General features: G+C 44.5%; 1 protein-coding gene across 2 annotated transcripts in view; it reads left to right on the top strand.

Annotated features, from left to right (window-relative positions):
• Positions 1 to 5,281: 5,281 nt before the first annotated feature.
• The window catches only part of ptges3a (prostaglandin E synthase 3a (cytosolic)), a 67,436-nt gene continuing 54,782 nt past the window's right edge, over positions 5,282 to 17,935 (top strand). The window contains exons 1-4 of one of the 2 annotated variants that reach the window (XM_061693566.1): positions 5,282 to 5,454; positions 6,591 to 6,704; positions 6,790 to 6,859; positions 6,952 to 7,050. In XM_061693566.1, the coding sequence (XP_061549550.1) occupies positions 5,453 to 5,454; positions 6,591 to 6,704; positions 6,790 to 6,859; positions 6,952 to 7,050 (285 nt within the window). In that variant the 5' untranslated portion in view covers positions 5,282 to 5,452. The remainder of the gene's footprint in view (positions 5,455 to 6,590; positions 6,705 to 6,789; positions 6,860 to 6,951; positions 7,051 to 17,935) is intronic. The other variant, XM_061693571.1, reaches the window with a different exon arrangement.

The raw sequence follows: 17,935 nt of genomic DNA, 5'->3' as shown, positions 1-17,935 counted from the left end.
CGTCAGTGCAACTTGAAACTCTACTATGCAAAGCTAAAGTGATTTATCAACAACACCCCGAAACGCCGCTGGCTTCTCTGGGCCCGAGCTCATCTAAGATGAACTGATGCAAAGTGGAAAAGTGTTCGGTGGTCCAACGAGTCCACATTTCAAATTGTTTTTGGAAATTGTGGACGTCGTGTCCAACGGGCCAAAGAGGGAAAGAACCATCAGGATTGTTATGGACGCAAAGTTCAAAAGCCAGCATCTGTTATGGTATGGGGCTGTGTTAGTGCCAATGGCATGGGTAACTTACACATCTGTGAAGGCACCATTAATGCTGAAAGGTACATACAGGTTTTGGAGAAACATATGCTGCCATCCAAGCAACGTCTTTTATGGATGCCCCTGGTTATTTCAGCAAGACAATGCCAAACCACATTCTGCACATGTTACAAAAGCATGGCTTCGAAGTAAAAGAGTGCAGGCACGAGACTGGCCTGCCTGCAGTCAAGACCTGTCTCCCATTGACAATGTGTGGAGCATTATGAAGCGTAAAATACGACAACGGAGACCCCGGACTGTTGAACAGCTGAAGCTGTACATTAAGCAAGAATGGGAAAGAATTCCACAGAAAAAGCTTCAACAATTAGTGTCCTCATTTCCCAAACGTTTATTGAATATTGTTAGAAGTAAAGGTGATGTAACTCAGTAGTAAACATTAACCTGTCCCAGCTTTTTTGGAACGTGTTGCAGCCATAAAATTCGAAGTTAATGATTATTTGCTAAAAACAATAAATTTTATAATTTTGAACATTAAATATCTTGTCTTTGTAGTGTATTCAATTAAATATAGGTCGAGCATGATTTGCAAATCATTGTATTCTGTTTCTTTTTATGTTTAACACAACGTCCAAACTTCATTGGAATTGGGGTTGTACCTTGTCATGCCTTTCAGCTTGACCGACGCCCCTGCTGTCTTCCAAGTCTTGCTCAATGACGTCCTGCTTGACATGATTGGGAAATTTGTGTTTGTGTACATTGATGACATCTTGATCTTCTCCAGTTCCAGCGCAGATCACAAACAACATGTTCGCCAGGTTCTCCAGAGGCTTCTTGAGAACAAGCTCTTCGTGAAGGCGGTTAAATGTGAGTTCCAAGGACCACCTTCCTGGGCTACGTCATCGCTGAAGGGCAGCTCCAGATGGACGCAGCCAAAGTAACCGCGGTCACTGAACGACCAAAACCATCGACGCGAAAAGAGCTGCAACAGCTCCTCGGCTTTGCCAATTTTTACAGACGGTTCATTCGAAACTACAGTCAAGTTGCAGCCCCCTTCACCTCTCTCGCATCAACCTTGACACCTTCCGTTGGTCAGACGGGGCTGACCTAGCTTTCTCTCAACTAAAGAGCTTTCTGTCAACTGATGTGGTACTCGTCCACCCAGACCTGCATAGACAATTTATTGTTGAGGCGATGCATCGGAGGAAGGAGTTGGCGCAGTGCCGGGGGATGGTAAGGTCCAGCCCTGCGCTTTCTTTTCTCGAAGACTGTCTGAGGTAGAGAGGAATTATGGGATTGGAGACAGGGAACTCTTAGCGGTGAAGATGGCATTGGAGGAATGGCAGCATTTTCTAGAAGGAGCAGAACACCCATTCGTTGTGTGGACTGATCACAAGAATTTGGAATACATCTGCTCTGCTAAGAGACTGAGCGCCCGTCAAGCCAGGTGGGTATTATTTTTTTATCGTTTCACTTTCACCTTGTCCCATTGCCGAGGTGCCTGAAATGCTAAGCCTAATGCCCTGTCCTGCCAGTCTGCGACAGAGGGCTCCAAAACCGATCCTGGTCCCATTCTGTCCTCCACTTGTTTTGTAGTCTCACTGGCATTTGAGATTGAAACTCTTGTAAAGGGTCACTGATGGTGTAGTGGTACACTCGCCTGACTTTGGTGTGGGCAGCGTGGGTTCGGTTCACACTCAGTGATGGTGTGAATGTGTGTGCGAATGGTTGTCTATGTCTATATGTGCCCTGTGACTGACTGGAGACCACTTCAGGGTGTCGTCTGCCTTTCGCCCAAAGTCAGCTGGGATAGGCTCCAGCGCCCTACGACCCGAGCCAGGATAAGCGGTGTTGAAAACGGACGGACACTTGTAAAGGAGGCCCAAATTGAGCAATATGATCCTGGTGGGGGTCCCTGGAACTCTTTGTTTGTCCCTGATTCTGTCCACTATCAGGTGCTGTCATGAACGGAACAAAGGACAGGACCCCAAATGCACGACTCCAATACAATGGACAGCTTAAAAAAAGAGTAGTTTAATAAACGGGAAGGGGTCGGTACACAGACAGGTCAGCCGCAAAGGCAACAGTATCCAAAAACAAGAGGCAAAAGGCAAGGTCAATAATCAAAACAGGGTCTAGGCTTACTATGAGTCAGTGACGTGGACTGCTGGAACGTGACAACGAGGTACAACGACCTGGCGACCAGAAAGAATGAGACGCGAGGTTAGATGCATGGGGTAATTAGGGTAAATAAGGCAGAGGCGGGGAAGATGCTCTCAGGAGCAGGTATGTACGAGGCAGGGGGAAGACAACAACCATAACACACACCCATGACAGGTACTGCCGTGGACCCACTCCTCACTGCTTACCTGTCACCCTGGAATCCGCAGAACGTTGGCCTTCATCCATTAACGCTTCTGGTGGCCCAGCATGGAGGACAACACTCGTTTTTTTGTGACGGTATGCGCCCAGAATAAAACATCCTCTAAACCAAGCTCTGGTCTGCTTCGTCCACTCCCTATTTCCAAACACCCTTGGTCACACATCGCCCTAGATTTTGTTACCGGACTCTCCCTGTCAAAGGGAGACACTGTCATTCTCACTGTGGTGGATAGGTTTTCAAGGGCAGCACACTTTTATTTCGCTTCCCAAGCTCCCGTCAGCCAAAGAAACCGCTGACCTATTGGTCCAGCACGTTTTTTGTTTGCACGGCATCCCTTCTGACATTCCTTTTCTTTCTTTTTGTTGTCCTGTTCGGCTGTTAGGTCAAGCAGAATGGAAGATCTGTATCTATTTTATGGCGGAACAGTTTCCAATCAATCGAGGTACGGGATCGGGCCCAGGGGTTCATCCGAGAGCAGCCCAATGGACAGGTCATGTCCCACGCCGAGGGACCCAGGGTGGTCTGCCGGCCCCTCAATCCCCACCTCCCCAAAATGTGGGGATGAGTGTGTGTGATGCATTTAAAATCCAGGGGGCAGGCAGGGCGGAGGGGCAGGGTGCACGGACCGGGAAACAGCACAGACGGGTGCCCGTGGCCCTCCCCTTGAGACTGATCGGAGGTACTTTGGTCGGGCTCGGGACCTCCCTGGGTCCTGGGTGATCGGTGGTGCACCCCTGGTTGGGTCCCCTGCTGGATGGGCTCACCCCTCCTCAATGTGCCGGCTCAGCAACTCCGTACACCAGCAACATGCATGTGATATGGTGTTCATTCACTAATAAGTTCGATAGAAACACTATAGACTGCTGGGATCACTAATAACAACACAGGTTATACTAATACTGTATATCAACTCACAGGTTCTTACAGGTGTTTAGACACTAAAAAAAGAATCCCACCACACCACTCTAGAGTAGCACTGCCTTGCTCATTTTCTCACATCCTGTCCTGCCCTTTTCTGTCCTCTCTTATCTGGTTCTCTTGGTGAGTTATTGCATGTCCTCACATCAGAATAATTCAAAAAATAAAAAATAAGCAGACCGTGACCCTAGTGAGGATAAGTGGTACAAAAAATGAATGGAAAAATAAGCAGAGGAATTATTTCAAACTCACCTGTTGCACAGAAAAACTGTTCCAGCACAAAGTCATACAGATCCACCATTCTGCAAGGCCATGCAGCTAAACAGGACAGGTTTAAAAAAAAAAAAAAAAAAGATTCACAACTTTCAACTTTTCAAAAAGACCTCTTTTGAACAGTTCAGAATCACGAAATACTGACAATTTAAATGAGGACCCGGGTTCAATCCCTGACCCCGCCTATGTGGAGTTTGCATGTTCTCCCCGTGCCTGCGTGGGTTTTCTCCGGGCACTCCGGTTTCCCCCCACATCCCAAAAACATGCATTAGTTGGAGACTCTAAAATTGCCCGTAGGTGTGACTGTGAGTGCGAATGGCTGGCAACCCTGAACTGGTTGCCAGCCAATCGCAGGGCACATACAAACTAACAACCATTCGCACTCACATTCACATCTACGGCAATTTAGAGTTTTCAATTGACATACCATGCTGTGGATATTCCCAATTACAGTCTTGCAGCCGCTTACTTGTGTGCCACTCTGTAAAAACGAAAAATGACTCCCTCTGACACACAAGCTAACACTTTCATTAATTTGCAACCTATGTCAAAGCACGGCACAAACAAGACTAAAGCCATTGTATGCGTTAATGTGCTTCTCACGATCCTCTATCATTTTAAGTGCTCTCTAAGCATCCATCCATCCATTTTCTGAGGCGCTTCTCCTCACAAGGGTCACAGGAGTGCTGGAGCCCATCCCAGCTATCATCGGGCAGGAGGCGGGGTACACCCTGAACTGGTTGTCAGCCAATCGCAGGGCACATACAAACAAACAACCAGTTGTCAATTACCATGCATGTTTTTGGGATGTGGGAGGAAACCGGAGTGCCCGGAGAAAACCCACGCAGGCACGGGGAGAACATGCAAACTCCACACAGGCGGGGCCGGGGATTGAACCTCATAACTGTGAGGCTGATGCTCTAACCAGTCGGCCACCGTGCCGCGTTTGAAATGGAGCAGCCAAATATTTCAAGCTGAAATGTGAACATTGAATATTTTGATGGTAAAAAAAAATTGTATAAGAATTACCATGATTACCATTGAATTATAATTCATGACTAAAAATAAATAAATAAATAAATAAATAAATAATCAGTGTCAGTTATTCGAATTCCGAATCTGATGGCACATATATACTTCCATCTCTCCTTCAGTTTTCCACACTTGCTAGCTTTTCCTGAATGTATCTTCAATATTGTTAAAAAAATAATAATAATATGCAATCTATACGTAATCTATAGATGTCTACGACAAGGCTTCATCACGTGCACATCACGCGAGAACATGAAAATCACGCGATTGTATTTATCATTTATTCGGAGGCATAACTGAGTTAGACTTTATAACAGTAGGTGGCGGTAATTCACATAAACCTTTGTTGCCAACCCTTATTAAAAACAAGACAAGAAGAAGAAGAAAGAAAAAAAAAAAAAAACGATGAAGAAGATGAAGTTGATGATCACGATCACGCGATATTTGGACAGGCTCCGTGTCATCCCGCTAGCGATTTGGATTTATGTCTCACTAATCTTTTTGCTAGGCAACACAGCTTAGCTAGATAGCATTTACTGTCGATATCGCGGTGCGACGGGCGAGTTACATTGAAACACAGGGAAGATGTAAGTCTTGTGTATACTATGTAGGCGTAATTTCTTACCACAATTAGTTATTGCGTACATTGCGGCTCAAGTAGCTAATGGGGCTAGTGCATGATTTAGCTGCTTCTGTATATTTATACGAAACGCACGTGCCTGTCAAGACACAAAAAGCAAAATATATTTTATGTGTAAATCAGCCTTTCTCGAATGAACCCCATTGATGCATAACCGCATTCTTAGGAAAAGTTTTTTTGTGTTAGCTCTGAAAAAGTGTAGTTTTAGTTCCCTTCCAAAGCATGAAATTAAAACACCTCTGCTTCTGAAGGGCATCCAATAAAGGGAATGAAAAAGATGATGATTTTGTAAAGCAAGCACTTCAACGAGAAGAATGGTAGGGAATATCTTTTGGGATGGGTGAGGTCAAGGCTTATGTTAAACACATAATCAAAACAGAATTTCAAAAACTTTGGAATGGAGGTCACACTGGATGGCATTTCTGTAAAATACAGTGGACTGTGGGGGGCATGAAGGCAGTGGATAGAAACACAAGGACACAAACAATTATATGATTAAGATTAGGACCTACAGGGCTAAAGGGGTCAATGCATTTAATTTGGAAGCATGGTACAGGTTTGGGCGGCACGGTGGATGACTGGTTAGAGCGTCAGCCTCACAGTTCTGAGGACCGGGGTTCAATCCCCGGCCCCGCCAGCTGGGATAGGCTCCAGCACGCCCGCGACCCTAGTGAGGAGAAGCGGCTCAGAAAATGGATGGATGGTACAAGTTTGTGTGAATGTGGAGTGGAGGAGGAGAGTGTGGAACATGTCAAATTTTGGTAAGAAATAAGTCGAAGGACGCCAAGAGATGAATCTTAGAAATATACTGAACAGAATAAATTAAGATAACAAGAAAACAAACAAGAAAAAGAAGAAGACTGGCATCTGAAAAGAAATTACCTAATTTCCAAAATGGCTGACAGGAAGAGGACAGGCTAAAACAAAGCTTTTTGAATAATTTAAATTAAAAGTTCAAACAAGTATTTAAGTACAAATTTTAGTTGGTTAAATTGAATTTGGAAAATCTTTTTGACTGCCCCCTGTAAAATGCAATGCACATGAAGCAACCTCTTATTGTTATTTTGTGTGTGCGCTATCTAGGCAGACTGCAACAGCCAAGTGGTACGACAGACGGGACTCTGTCTTTATAGAGTTCTGCGTGGAGGGCAGTAAAGATGTGCGTGTGCGTTTTGACAAGACTAAACTTGATTTCAGGTGAGTCTTTTCCAGTACTTCTAAAATGCTGATCATGTCCAAATTTATTCCGCTCTTAAAATGATCTATTCTCATTCTATCACAGTTGTGCCAATGGAACAAATAACATCAAACATCAGAATACAGTGGAACTATATGGGGAGATTGACCCTAAAGTGAGTGAGTCACATGTATGTATTGAGTGGACGCTGGGCCATATATTGAATGTCTTGCATGATTCCAAGCCTGGCTCTTTGTCTTTACACAGGAATCCAAACACAGACGTACAGACAGGTCTGTGTTGTGTTGTTTACGAAAAGCAGAAACTGGGAAAGCATGGCCTCGACTGACCAAAGACAAGACAAGGGTAACGCTTGGCAACTTGGACTTGTTTTACACAGATACAGTGCAACACTAAGGTGCAACACAATTGGGTCCCACATGCGTCCCCGTCCCCCCCCCCCCCCCCCTCCATATTATTCAATCACTTTTCTGACTTTCTGGCAAAAAACAAAAATTTCCCCCTTCAAAAAAGTGACTAGCAACCAGCCATCCATCCATTTTCTGAGCTGCTTATCCTCACTGGGCATTGAATGGGAATTGGGCACTTGACCTACAGTGTAAATCCAGCCTTAGATGCTCACTGACCTGTTGTCTCACAAGATTTGCTCATGTGTGATGGTGGTTTGAATTTGAGGTTTTGCATGACTTTTAAAGTATTCTTCAACAATTTGGTTCAAATTATTTGCTATTTTTGGTAGGTATTTTTCTCTAAACATATTCAACTGCTTTTGGGGGGACGTCTTCTTTTTCTTTAAACATATTCAACTGCTGGGCATGGCATGACCTATATTGGCATGTTAACTAGAAGCCAAGGAGTGCTGATAGCGACACGGGGTGATGCCCATATATGGGGATGAGGGACTAACTTGGATAACAGTTATCATTTCTCATCGAGACTTATCTAGTGAATCGGAAACACTATATGCAATATCAATATCATGACCAACAGACACACTTAACGCCTCTCTTGAAGCTGCTCCTAGTGAGCAGCCCTGACTCACGTACGACAAACCGAAAGTACACATTACGTATTAGTAAGCTAAAAAAAATAAATAAAGACGATTAATAACCAATTAATTAATTAATCACCATACTGACCAAGAATAATTAAGCGCACAAACCATGCAAGTACATTTTCGCTTAACGTCAGTTTGTTTGACAGTTTGACAATTTTCCGGATCCGGTTTTCTCTCGTTTCCTCATAGGCCGCTGCGGATAAAACTTCCCAACGTATCAGTTTTATCCACTTGAAGTTGAGACTTTAATCCAATTTTATCCATGTATGCGTTTGACAATGCGGGCACTTGGGTACACGAAGCTAAGTTTTCTGACTGCGAACTGGTATCTGCAGAGTTAATGGAATCCAAAGCCTAACACCACTGCGACGATGTGGGAACATTTTGGATTCAAGCCAGATGAACACAGCCATCCCACCAACGGCAATCAGCTGGTATGTCAAATTCGTGTGAAGTCGTGACAAAGACAACAACCTCAAAGCCTCAAAAGTGACAAAATAAATTTTCAAAACCATCCCACCCAATTTCTTCAGTTAGGAACAAAAAACATGGTGGGACATCTCCTGTTTCCTGTCAGCTTGCAATTATGGAACCTCGAGAAGCTTGGAGGAGAGGAGTTCCGGGATGATGATGTTGAATTCAGAGCTGAAGTCCACAAAGAGGATCCTTGCGTAGGTGTTCTAGGATGAAGTGCAGTCCCATGTTGACTGGGTCCTACACAGACCTGTTTGTGTAACTCTTGAGATGTTCCAGCACAAGGCTTTCAAAGGACTTCATGACACAGATGTCAGGGCGACAGGCCTGTTGTCATTCAGACCCGAGATTGCAGGTTTCTTGGGGACTGGAATAATGGTGGCGCTTTTGAAACAGGATGGTACTTCACGCAGTTGTTATCTATTGAAGATCTGTGTGAAGACTGTAGCGAGCTGGTCCGCACAGACTTTGAGGCAGGATGGGGTCACTGTGTGTGTTGTCATTAATGTTGCTTCTTGGCACTTTTTCTTAACCAACGGGAAACTTGATTTTCACTATATTGGCTGTTAAAGCTTTAATGACTGTTTATAACTCTGTGCCAAATTTTAATTTGTAGAATTGCAATTTTTGTCAATGGAGCCTCAGTCTGTTTTTTTTAAATCCAATTTTATCCATCCATCCATTTTCTGAGCCGCTTCTCCTCACTAGGGTCGCGGGCGTGCTGGAGCCTAGCCCAGCTATCATCGGGCAGGAGGCGGGGTACACCCTGAACTGGTTGCCAGCCAATCGCAGGGCACATACAAACAAACAACCACGTTCAAGCAACGCAGCGTGGGAAAAAAAAAGGAAAAGCCAAACCGACCCAAACTCTGGAAAACACTCGTCCGTATAGCCGGGACAGTGCGAAAGTTAGAGGAAGCATGTCAATAACAGTATTAGTCAAAGTAATTTAATTACAGTAAGTTAGCACCCATTATTTCTGTCATGTTGTAATGTTGATTTAAACTAAAGGTATGTCAGTGGCCAATCCTTGAATGCCCCCGAGAGGTCATTGTTTTAACTTTTGTCTAAAATGCTAGAGAATAAATTTGAACAGTACTCAGTATACAGTACAAAAGTGTGTGCTCCATCTTGTGATCGGATCGGTAATCTGTTATCATTTTTTTAAACTTCCTGATCGGTGATCGACCCCAAAAATCCTGATCGTGTAAAGCCTATTTTTTGATTTATTGTTCTACATTACAATGTCAATGTTCATTATTCTTAAAATTAGAATTAAGTGAATTGTTTTTTAAAAAGATGTACTTGAATTATTATGCTCTAATATAATAATATCAAGTGGCATAAAAAACAAACGATACTATAGTTTGTCATGATACTTTTTGGGAAAATACTGTATATTGTCCTAAATAATTTGCTATCATGACAGGGCTAAACACATATGGTATTCTGAGAGAGAACATGTTATTGTACATATAAATATTGTACAAACAGTATAAAAAAAATTGAGTAACGCCTGTAATAAAAATCTGCAATATAGCGAGACCTCAAAGCAAGAACCGTGATATAGCGGAGGATTACTGTATGTGTATTCCGTGATTAGTTGCAGGGAATCATTGTTCCTGGGTTGGGACTCCTTGTTTCCATGACATGTGCACCCCGGAATTCACATAGTCTTAAGTGTAAAATGATCTATCGTTATGAGAGATTTTCGGAGACTCTTGAGACTCACTCCAGAACAGATGTTCACCCCTCAGTGTCCACACTGTAATTAAATGGTGCTTGCGTGAAGTCACCACAGTCCATAAAGATTTGATTATTATTCCTGGTGGAAGCAGCACTTTATTTATCACCAAGCCGCTAAATTACACTTTTCCAAATAGTGTACGACAAACCACGCATTTGGCGTATGGCATTGCTAAACACAGATAGCCTCTCATGTTGCTAACTTACCCGGACATTGGTGATTGTGTTGATTCTCCAACGCTAATGCTGGTTATACAATTGATATAAATAGTCGCCACACCCCTGTTCAAATGTGGTTTTTGTGACAAAAAAAATTAGACCAGGATAATACATTTCCAAACAAATCAGTGTGACCTATTACCTGCGTAGCGGCACGGTAGATGACTGGTTAGCACAGCTACCTCACAGTTCTGAGGATGCAAGTTCAAATCCGGTCTCCTGTGTGAAGTTTGCATGTTCTTCCCGTGCCTGCGTGGCTTATCACAGGTTACTCCAGTTTTCTCCCACGTTCCAAAAACATGCATGGTAGGTTGATTGAAGACTCTAAGTTGACCGTATTTGTGAATGTGAGTGTGAATGGTTGTTTGTCTATATATACCCTGCAATTGGCTGGCGACCAGTCCAGGTCGTACCCCGCCTCTCGCCCAGAGTCAGCTGAGATAGGCTCCAGCACGGCCGCGACCCTAGTGAGGATAAAACTAAACAAAAGGCATACTGCGGTTACACAAATGTACACACCCTCTAATAACTGGGGATGTGGCTGTGTTTTAAGAATTAACCAATCACATTCAAACTCTGGTTAAATTGCAGCCAGCACACACCTGCCAGCTTTTAAAGCATCTATGTTTAACCCCAAATAAAGTTCAGATGTTCTATTATGAATTTCCGGACATTTTTGTCCACATGGTGGAGACAGATATCATCAAATGGAAGACAATATGGTACAGCAGTGAATTACCAAGAAATGTATGTCCCTCTAAAATTGATGAAAATATTTAAAGAAAATTAAAAAAATATATATTTCAATTATCATTTATTAAGTTGGAATTATTTGCTCATCAATTCTAGTGACATAAAGTGGGTATGGAAAGTATTCAGATTTGTATGTATAACATTTCTGTGTTCCTTTTGAGATAAACAGAAGCATATTCGGTTGGCAAACTAACCAGCAGACATTCAAACTCTGTGAAATACAATCACTAATGACATTGGTGTGGTGGTAGGCACTGTGAGCATTCATGCAAAGTTCTTAAAATGTCACACAACTTTCAAATCCGGTGAAGCTAGTCCCTAGTGGTGTCACCGTTGGCAAGAACCCTCCACCGCCAGTGGTGTCGCTGGGCTCCATCAATTGTCCCAGAGGTCTCGAGTTGGGTGAATGGTCCTTTGAACTTTTACCTTGGCATGCGGAACCAGTGGATTTTCAAAATGTTTGGGGTCGGTATCTTGAGCCCTGTACACAATCAGTCTTCTGATGACTGGGAGCCCAGGTTTGTGGGGTAACTTTTAATTAATTTAAAGTCCGGGTGAGAAGTCAGGATTCTCTGGTGTCCGCTTTAATGAGCTCCTTCAGACTGGCTGGTAATTCATTTAGCGTCCGTATGAGATAAACCAGGCATCCCCGTGACCGTCTGTCTCGGCGGGTGAGCGAAGACAGGTATGCAGTGCCAGTCCGAGATTGGGGGTGATGGTGCCATCTGGCGAGAGCATGACCATTGCAGAGGTGAAGAAGAACCCAAATATCACTGTGGCTGAGCTCCAGAGATGTAGTCAGAGATGGGAGAAAGTTCTAGAAAGTCATCCATCACTGCAGCCATCCACCAGTCAGGGCTTTATGGCAAAGTGGCCCAACGGAAGCCTGTCCTCAGTGCAAGACACATGAAAACCTGCAGGGAGTTTGCTAAAAAAACACCTGAAGCACTCCAAGATGGTGAGAAATAAGATTCTCTGTTCTGATGAGACCAAGATAGAACCTTTTGGCCTTAATTCTAAGCGGTATGTGTGGAAAAAAACAGGCACTGCTCATTACCTGTCCAATACAGTCCCAACAGTGAAGCATGGTGGTAGCAGCATCATGCTGTGGGTGTTTTTTTCAGCTGCAGGGACAGTACGACTTGTTGCAATCAAAGGAAAGATGAATCCGGCCACGTCCAGGGAAATCCTGGACGAAAACCTTCTCCGGAGTGCTCAGGACCTCAACTGGGGCGAAGGTTCACCTTTCAACAAGACAATGACCCTAAGCACTAAGCTAAAATAACGAAGGAGTGGCTTCAGAACAACCATGTAGAACCATCTCAAGGATGATCAGAAGAAACGGACAACACCCGAGTTAAATATGAGTGTCACAGCAAAGGGTCTGAATACTTATGGCTGTGTGATATTTCAACTTTTCTTTTTTTTATAAATCTGCAAAAATGTCAACAATTCCGTTTTTTTGTGTCAATATGGGGTGCTGTGTGTACATTAATGAGGAAAAAAATTAACTTAAATGATTTTAGTAAATGTCTGCATTATAACAGTGAAAATTTTAAGGGGTCTGAATGCTTTCCGTACCCACTGTTGTGATGCAATGACAAACAGAACAATTAAAGAGTCTTCCCAAGACAGCAGAACAGTAAATAAACCTTGTAAGGGATTTGAGTTTGGGAAAGGGGTGCAGGTCAGCGTCATGTCTGGGATCCCCCCAGACCCCACCACAATGTTTTTTTTTTTTTTCACCTTTTTCATGCCTTTGGTGTTTGCATGTCTAATAAGTGGAACGGGTTCGATAACACAGTGGGGCTCCCAATAGTTCCTGTCGGGGCTCATCCACAATGCAGGGAAGAGTCACCGGCAGATTTATTATATTATTATTATTTTATTATTATATTATATTTAAGGGAATAATGATTCCATCCATCCATTCTCTGTACTGCTTATCCTCACTGGGGTTGTGGGCGTGCTGGCGCCCATCCCAGCTGACTGCAGGCGAGAGTGGAGTACACCCTGGACTGGTCGCTAGCCAATTGCAGAAATTATGATTATTTTATTATATAAATTGACATTCTGGGCCCCTTATATTGACTTTGTGAATACTTATTTTGGTAAAAAAAAATAAACTGGAAAAAAAAAAAAATAATTGTCAGGGTTTAGAAAATTTTAGAGGGGCTGAAGCTATGAATCTATACATTATGAATTTACAGCAACCGCTATATGTTGCTACCAGTTCACAATTTCAAGGTTTAAAGGCCGTTAAGGGCTATCAGTCGTCATAATGGCTGCCTCGGAACTGCAAGCAATGTTTGGGAAAGTAAACCATGCTCATGTACTGTAAGGGATACCAGCATTGTAGGTATTTTTCTTGCTTTTTTTTTTAGCTTTAGAGAGGATGCTTTCGACTAAGCTGAGGGCTCCAAGTATGGAGGAATTCTACCCATTGCTAAGTTGTCTATGGAGGGAGCAATTTCACATAGCCTGTCATTCATCAACCTGTTAGCAGTCTGTGTGTGAGCTTAAACCGTTATTGCATATTTTGTTTTAGGGTTGCAGTGCAAGCGTCGGGAACTAAAATGGCTTCTCTTAGTATGTTGCTTAGCGACCAGGAATTGTTTACTTCGTTAGCCATGCCTTGTCATGGGTTGGGGATTTCAGACTGGAATTCCCGAGGTTGTGTCTCGATGGTACTAGGGCGACAAGCGTCACCAGTGGAGGCGCTGCGGATACATGTTATTTCGGTCGTTATGTTTTTGGTTTGTGGCAGAGCAGCGCGTTCGGTTTCACCGGTGTCTTGGACGGGCGTCTGTATTGGTGGACTTGGTGCAGTCCTTGGCGTAGCAAGGATGCTGTCACAGAGGTTGGACCTGCTTGACCGGTCCGGTCTCAGTGTGTTGACCATCCTCCGTTTCGTGCATGGTGCATCGTGGGTGGATGCTCGTGTGACACCCCCCCCCCCCACCTTTTGCTACGTGAGGCCACGACTGGCTGTGAAGTGCGCTTCACAGAGGCGTAATAACAAAAGCCCACGATAATGCAAACGAGCAGGTGCAAAGCCATGGAGAAACCGAAGTCAAGCTTGTGCGGCGCGCAGGGAGGAAGAATTGAAAGAGTGGTGGCCAAGGCGAGCCACCGAAAGATCAAACAAAAAGCAGGCAACTTGGACATCATGAACGACGCAGAATAGAGGAGGAAGCCTGGGAACCAGGACAGAAGGAGGCGTTCATCACCAGTGGTCGCTGCAGATGCAGTAGAAGAGGCGTTGCCTGAGGGAGAAAAGGGTTGGCAGGGTGGGTAAAATGGCACAGAGGTGCACTTTGCCAGATCCAGAGAGGAAGTGCACGGGATGTCAGAGGACTCTGAGAAGAGAGAGAACCCACAAGTCATGTGCTGTTGAAGCCCTGCATGTGTGAAAGTCACGAGAGAAGCAAGATGACTCAGCGGCCATTGAAGGAGCGGGCCAGCTATGTAGAGAAGTCACTGAAGCTCAGCGTGATGACTGAAAATGCGGTCCATTGATTAGGGACAGAGTCAACAAAATGTGTTTTCTCCTTTTCCTCCTCATATTTCATGCTCACCATGTCCTTGATGGCCTAAAAATAACCATACAAATACTGTCATACCAATATAATATATATATATCATGACGGTACTCATTCATTAATTCAACCATACATTTCTTAAACATACCTTCCTGCTTGGTAGAACATATGAGGGTGCAATAAGCTTCAGGAGGTTCCTGAATCCTTCATTATCAACGTTGGTGAGTGGCTGACAGTCTTTGAACATGTTGACCAAATTAAAAAAAAATTGTGAGAATTTCAACCTACCTGGGATAGTCAGACAAGTATCTGCCAATTCTTCATTGCCATGCTGAAAATGCCAAAATCCCAAATCCAACAGCAAAACTCCATCCAACAAATCTGCAACATGTCGATACAATTTGTTTCCTTATAAACACAATTTGGCGCGGCACATCCAAGTGACACACTTCCTGTATCGGTCACAATTTTTTTTTCTTAAAGCGATTTACGCACCAATACGGGGTTTCACTATTGTGCGCTCAGCACAGTGCTGACGCACCAGTGTTGTTCGTCCCATCACTAGTGTGTCATGCAGTGACAAACCCAGGTCGTTAATCTCCCTGGCGAAGGCTGAAATAACGCATGGGGACCGGTTACTGATTGGTTAGCGTGCGCGACCAGTCGAATAGGGAAGTTAACAGTCGACGCTTTTACTATAACTTGGTCTTCGCTCAAAATTTCGCAAGCGTCGGGGACGGTTTGTCCCGACTTGAGTGTTAATGGTTGAAAAACACGGTTAGCGGAGTCGCTATTAGCGCGACCACAAAACATTGGTGTCGACTTGAACGGCCAGTCGGACAAATACATCCACGTCTACATAAGTTTTATGCGGCAAATTGGGGACTACTAGGGAACAGTGAGTTAACGAGCGATGGTTCCATTGCAGGTTCAGGGCGCATGCGCCCACTGCAGTGACGGAAGACGGCGGCACATTATTAACAGGAAAGCAAAATGTTTTCAGCGTTAATTGAAGGTCAGGATGTTTAAGTCGTAGGGTGTCAAACAGTGCCTGAGAAATTGCAGATTTGTCCGCAAGGCACAAGGTCAGGGTGACGTCGTCTGTCGGGTAGTCATGCAAATTAATCCTACCAGCAACATTGGGAACAGTACCTTTCTTCGTGCGGTGGTTGGACAAGATGGCAGAGAAACGTGTCGAGTTCTCTTAAATCGATTCAGCGCTGGTGAGTTGGCTACAGGGGACTCGGCGGTGTCGTCAATGGGGGTGGTATCACTTGAAGGAGTGCGGTCTGACAGGTCGCAGTCCTCCGAGTGGTCCAACACCAGGCACCAATCTGAGGACAGTTCCCGAGTTGGTGGTGGTAACGCCTGTTCCACCTGCACCCACAGCTGAAGATTTTTGTCATCAATTAGTGGCTCGAAGCAGCAGAGCAGGTCTTGGCCAATGACCAGGGGGATGGATTCAATTGGAGAAACGTAGACTGGATGGACTAACGTCATGGGGCCAATTGTCCAATGAAGTATGTTAAGGTGTTTAGCGCGGTGTTAGTCACTGAAAATGTGCGGATAGTTAGTGCGCAGCGTTGCAGTTGAAGGTTACGGCCACTGGCTTGTAGCAATGTCAGAAGTTGTTTGAACACAGCGTGGGACATAACAGTGATGTCTGCTGCGGGGTCAATCAGAGCTTCGCAGACAAGGTCATGCTCGAGTGTAACGGTTAAATAGAACTTCCGAGAAGTACCTTTAGCGGTTAGTTCACCCAAAAGTGTCAGAATGGCAGAACATTATTCAGTAGTGTAATGTCATACGAGTCAAGGGCCTCGCCTGGGTCTGGTCGGACGATTAGGACAGCATGAGAGGGGTCCAGGGATTGGCCATCACAAAGTGGTCCGCAAAGGTTATGGCGAGGTGAGGTCGTCGTGGAGTCGACCGGGGTCACAGAGGCACTTGGCAGGTCATTGGGGGAACAATGGAGGTTACCTGGTTGACCTATCTTCTCCTCTGTGGCTTTGTTTGACTCAGTCAGGCCTGGTCCTACTTGTGGGTCACGCTTTTTGTCTTTGGACAGGCTGCGGAGCACCTCAAGTAATTCTTATGCCATGGCACAAAGTTCCCTTTGGGAGCTGTTAGTTCAGGACCCCTTCTCCCCTTTGTCACTAGTCGTTTTTAGGGTCTCGGTTAGACGAGTCAGGTTTAGGCTGGTCGTTGCGTGTACCCTGTTTCGGCAAGTTTGGCGGGAATTTGCGTTGCGGTCATTCTATGATTTTGGTTTATCATTGGAGTGGCGTTGTTGGTTACGAGGACCACTGTTGTATGCAGGCCGAGATTGGTTGCCAAGATTGTTTTTTTGGATTAAACAACTTCTTTTGATTGTCAGGTTTAACATCGCCAGAATATTGTGTGTCAGTCGCACACGTGTTACACGTAACTCCCTCTAATTCCATCTGTGGTGGTTCGTTTATGAAGAAGACGTCCGAGTCTTGTGCTTAAGAGTTTTTGTGTGTTTTTGGTTTGTGTTTTTTTTTTTTGTGTTTTTTGTGTTTTTGTTTTGCAAAACCTTTTGCGGCCAGTTCACGCAGTTGGGAACTGGACAGTTGGTGGCTGGTGTTTGGATGTAGGTTTTCGCCAAATAGTGTTTTGAAATTTTTGTCCTCTTCCATATTCGGTTCATTTACATTTCTGAAGTACGCTATACGCAAACCGGCAGTAATAAGCTTCTGGTGTCTGAAGTCTCCCCTGTAAAACTGTGACGGCTGCAGATATGCCGGTTGCGGCCTCCGGATCATCAAATTCTTGAGACAATTCCTGGCAGAGAGCCGGGTAATCGGCCAGCACATGAGCCGGTTGTCGTTCAATTAAGCTACTTACTTCTCGGCTAGACGTAACTTTAAGGTACAATCTGTCGTCAGTAGTAGCGGAAGGGAATCGTTTACGGTGAAATTCGAGGTCTCTAAGGTACGCAATTGTGTCGTGTGACCCGTTTGGCTTAGGTTCGAACCTCGGAATGTTGCACGCAACTTTGTCTGTTTTTTAGAGTCATACTAGGACCGGCGCTGGGTTGAGGGAGAGTCGGGGGTTGAGTCGAAAAGGTAAGCTGCAACTGGTGTGGCCGCCACCTGTGAGGAGGTCGCACGGCGCCCCCTGCCAGCACAATTTATTTTTTATTTTCTGACAATTGTGCAAAAGGATGCAGAGTCCTCTACCAATTAGAGCAGTTTGAGTGACTAATAGAACAATAGTCCGGCGCAATGACCATTGTGCAAAGGGCGCCGAGACTTCAAGAAATGTATGCAGTTTAAAGTGACTCATAGTGCGATAATATGGGACAATGTCGATTGTACAAATGTTGCAGATACTACACAGTCGATTGTGTAAATGGTGCAGATGCTACTCAGGCACATGTGTGGCCAGTACTGGTCAACAACAGATATGCAAATCG

This window comes from Phycodurus eques, chromosome 1 (genome assembly GCF_024500275.1).
Source record: "Phycodurus eques isolate BA_2022a chromosome 1, UOR_Pequ_1.1, whole genome shotgun sequence".
NCBI lineage: Eukaryota > Metazoa > Chordata > Actinopteri > Syngnathiformes > Syngnathidae > Phycodurus > Phycodurus eques.
Note: the sequence above shows the minus strand (reverse complement) of the source record. Positions and strands in the feature narration are given on the sequence as shown.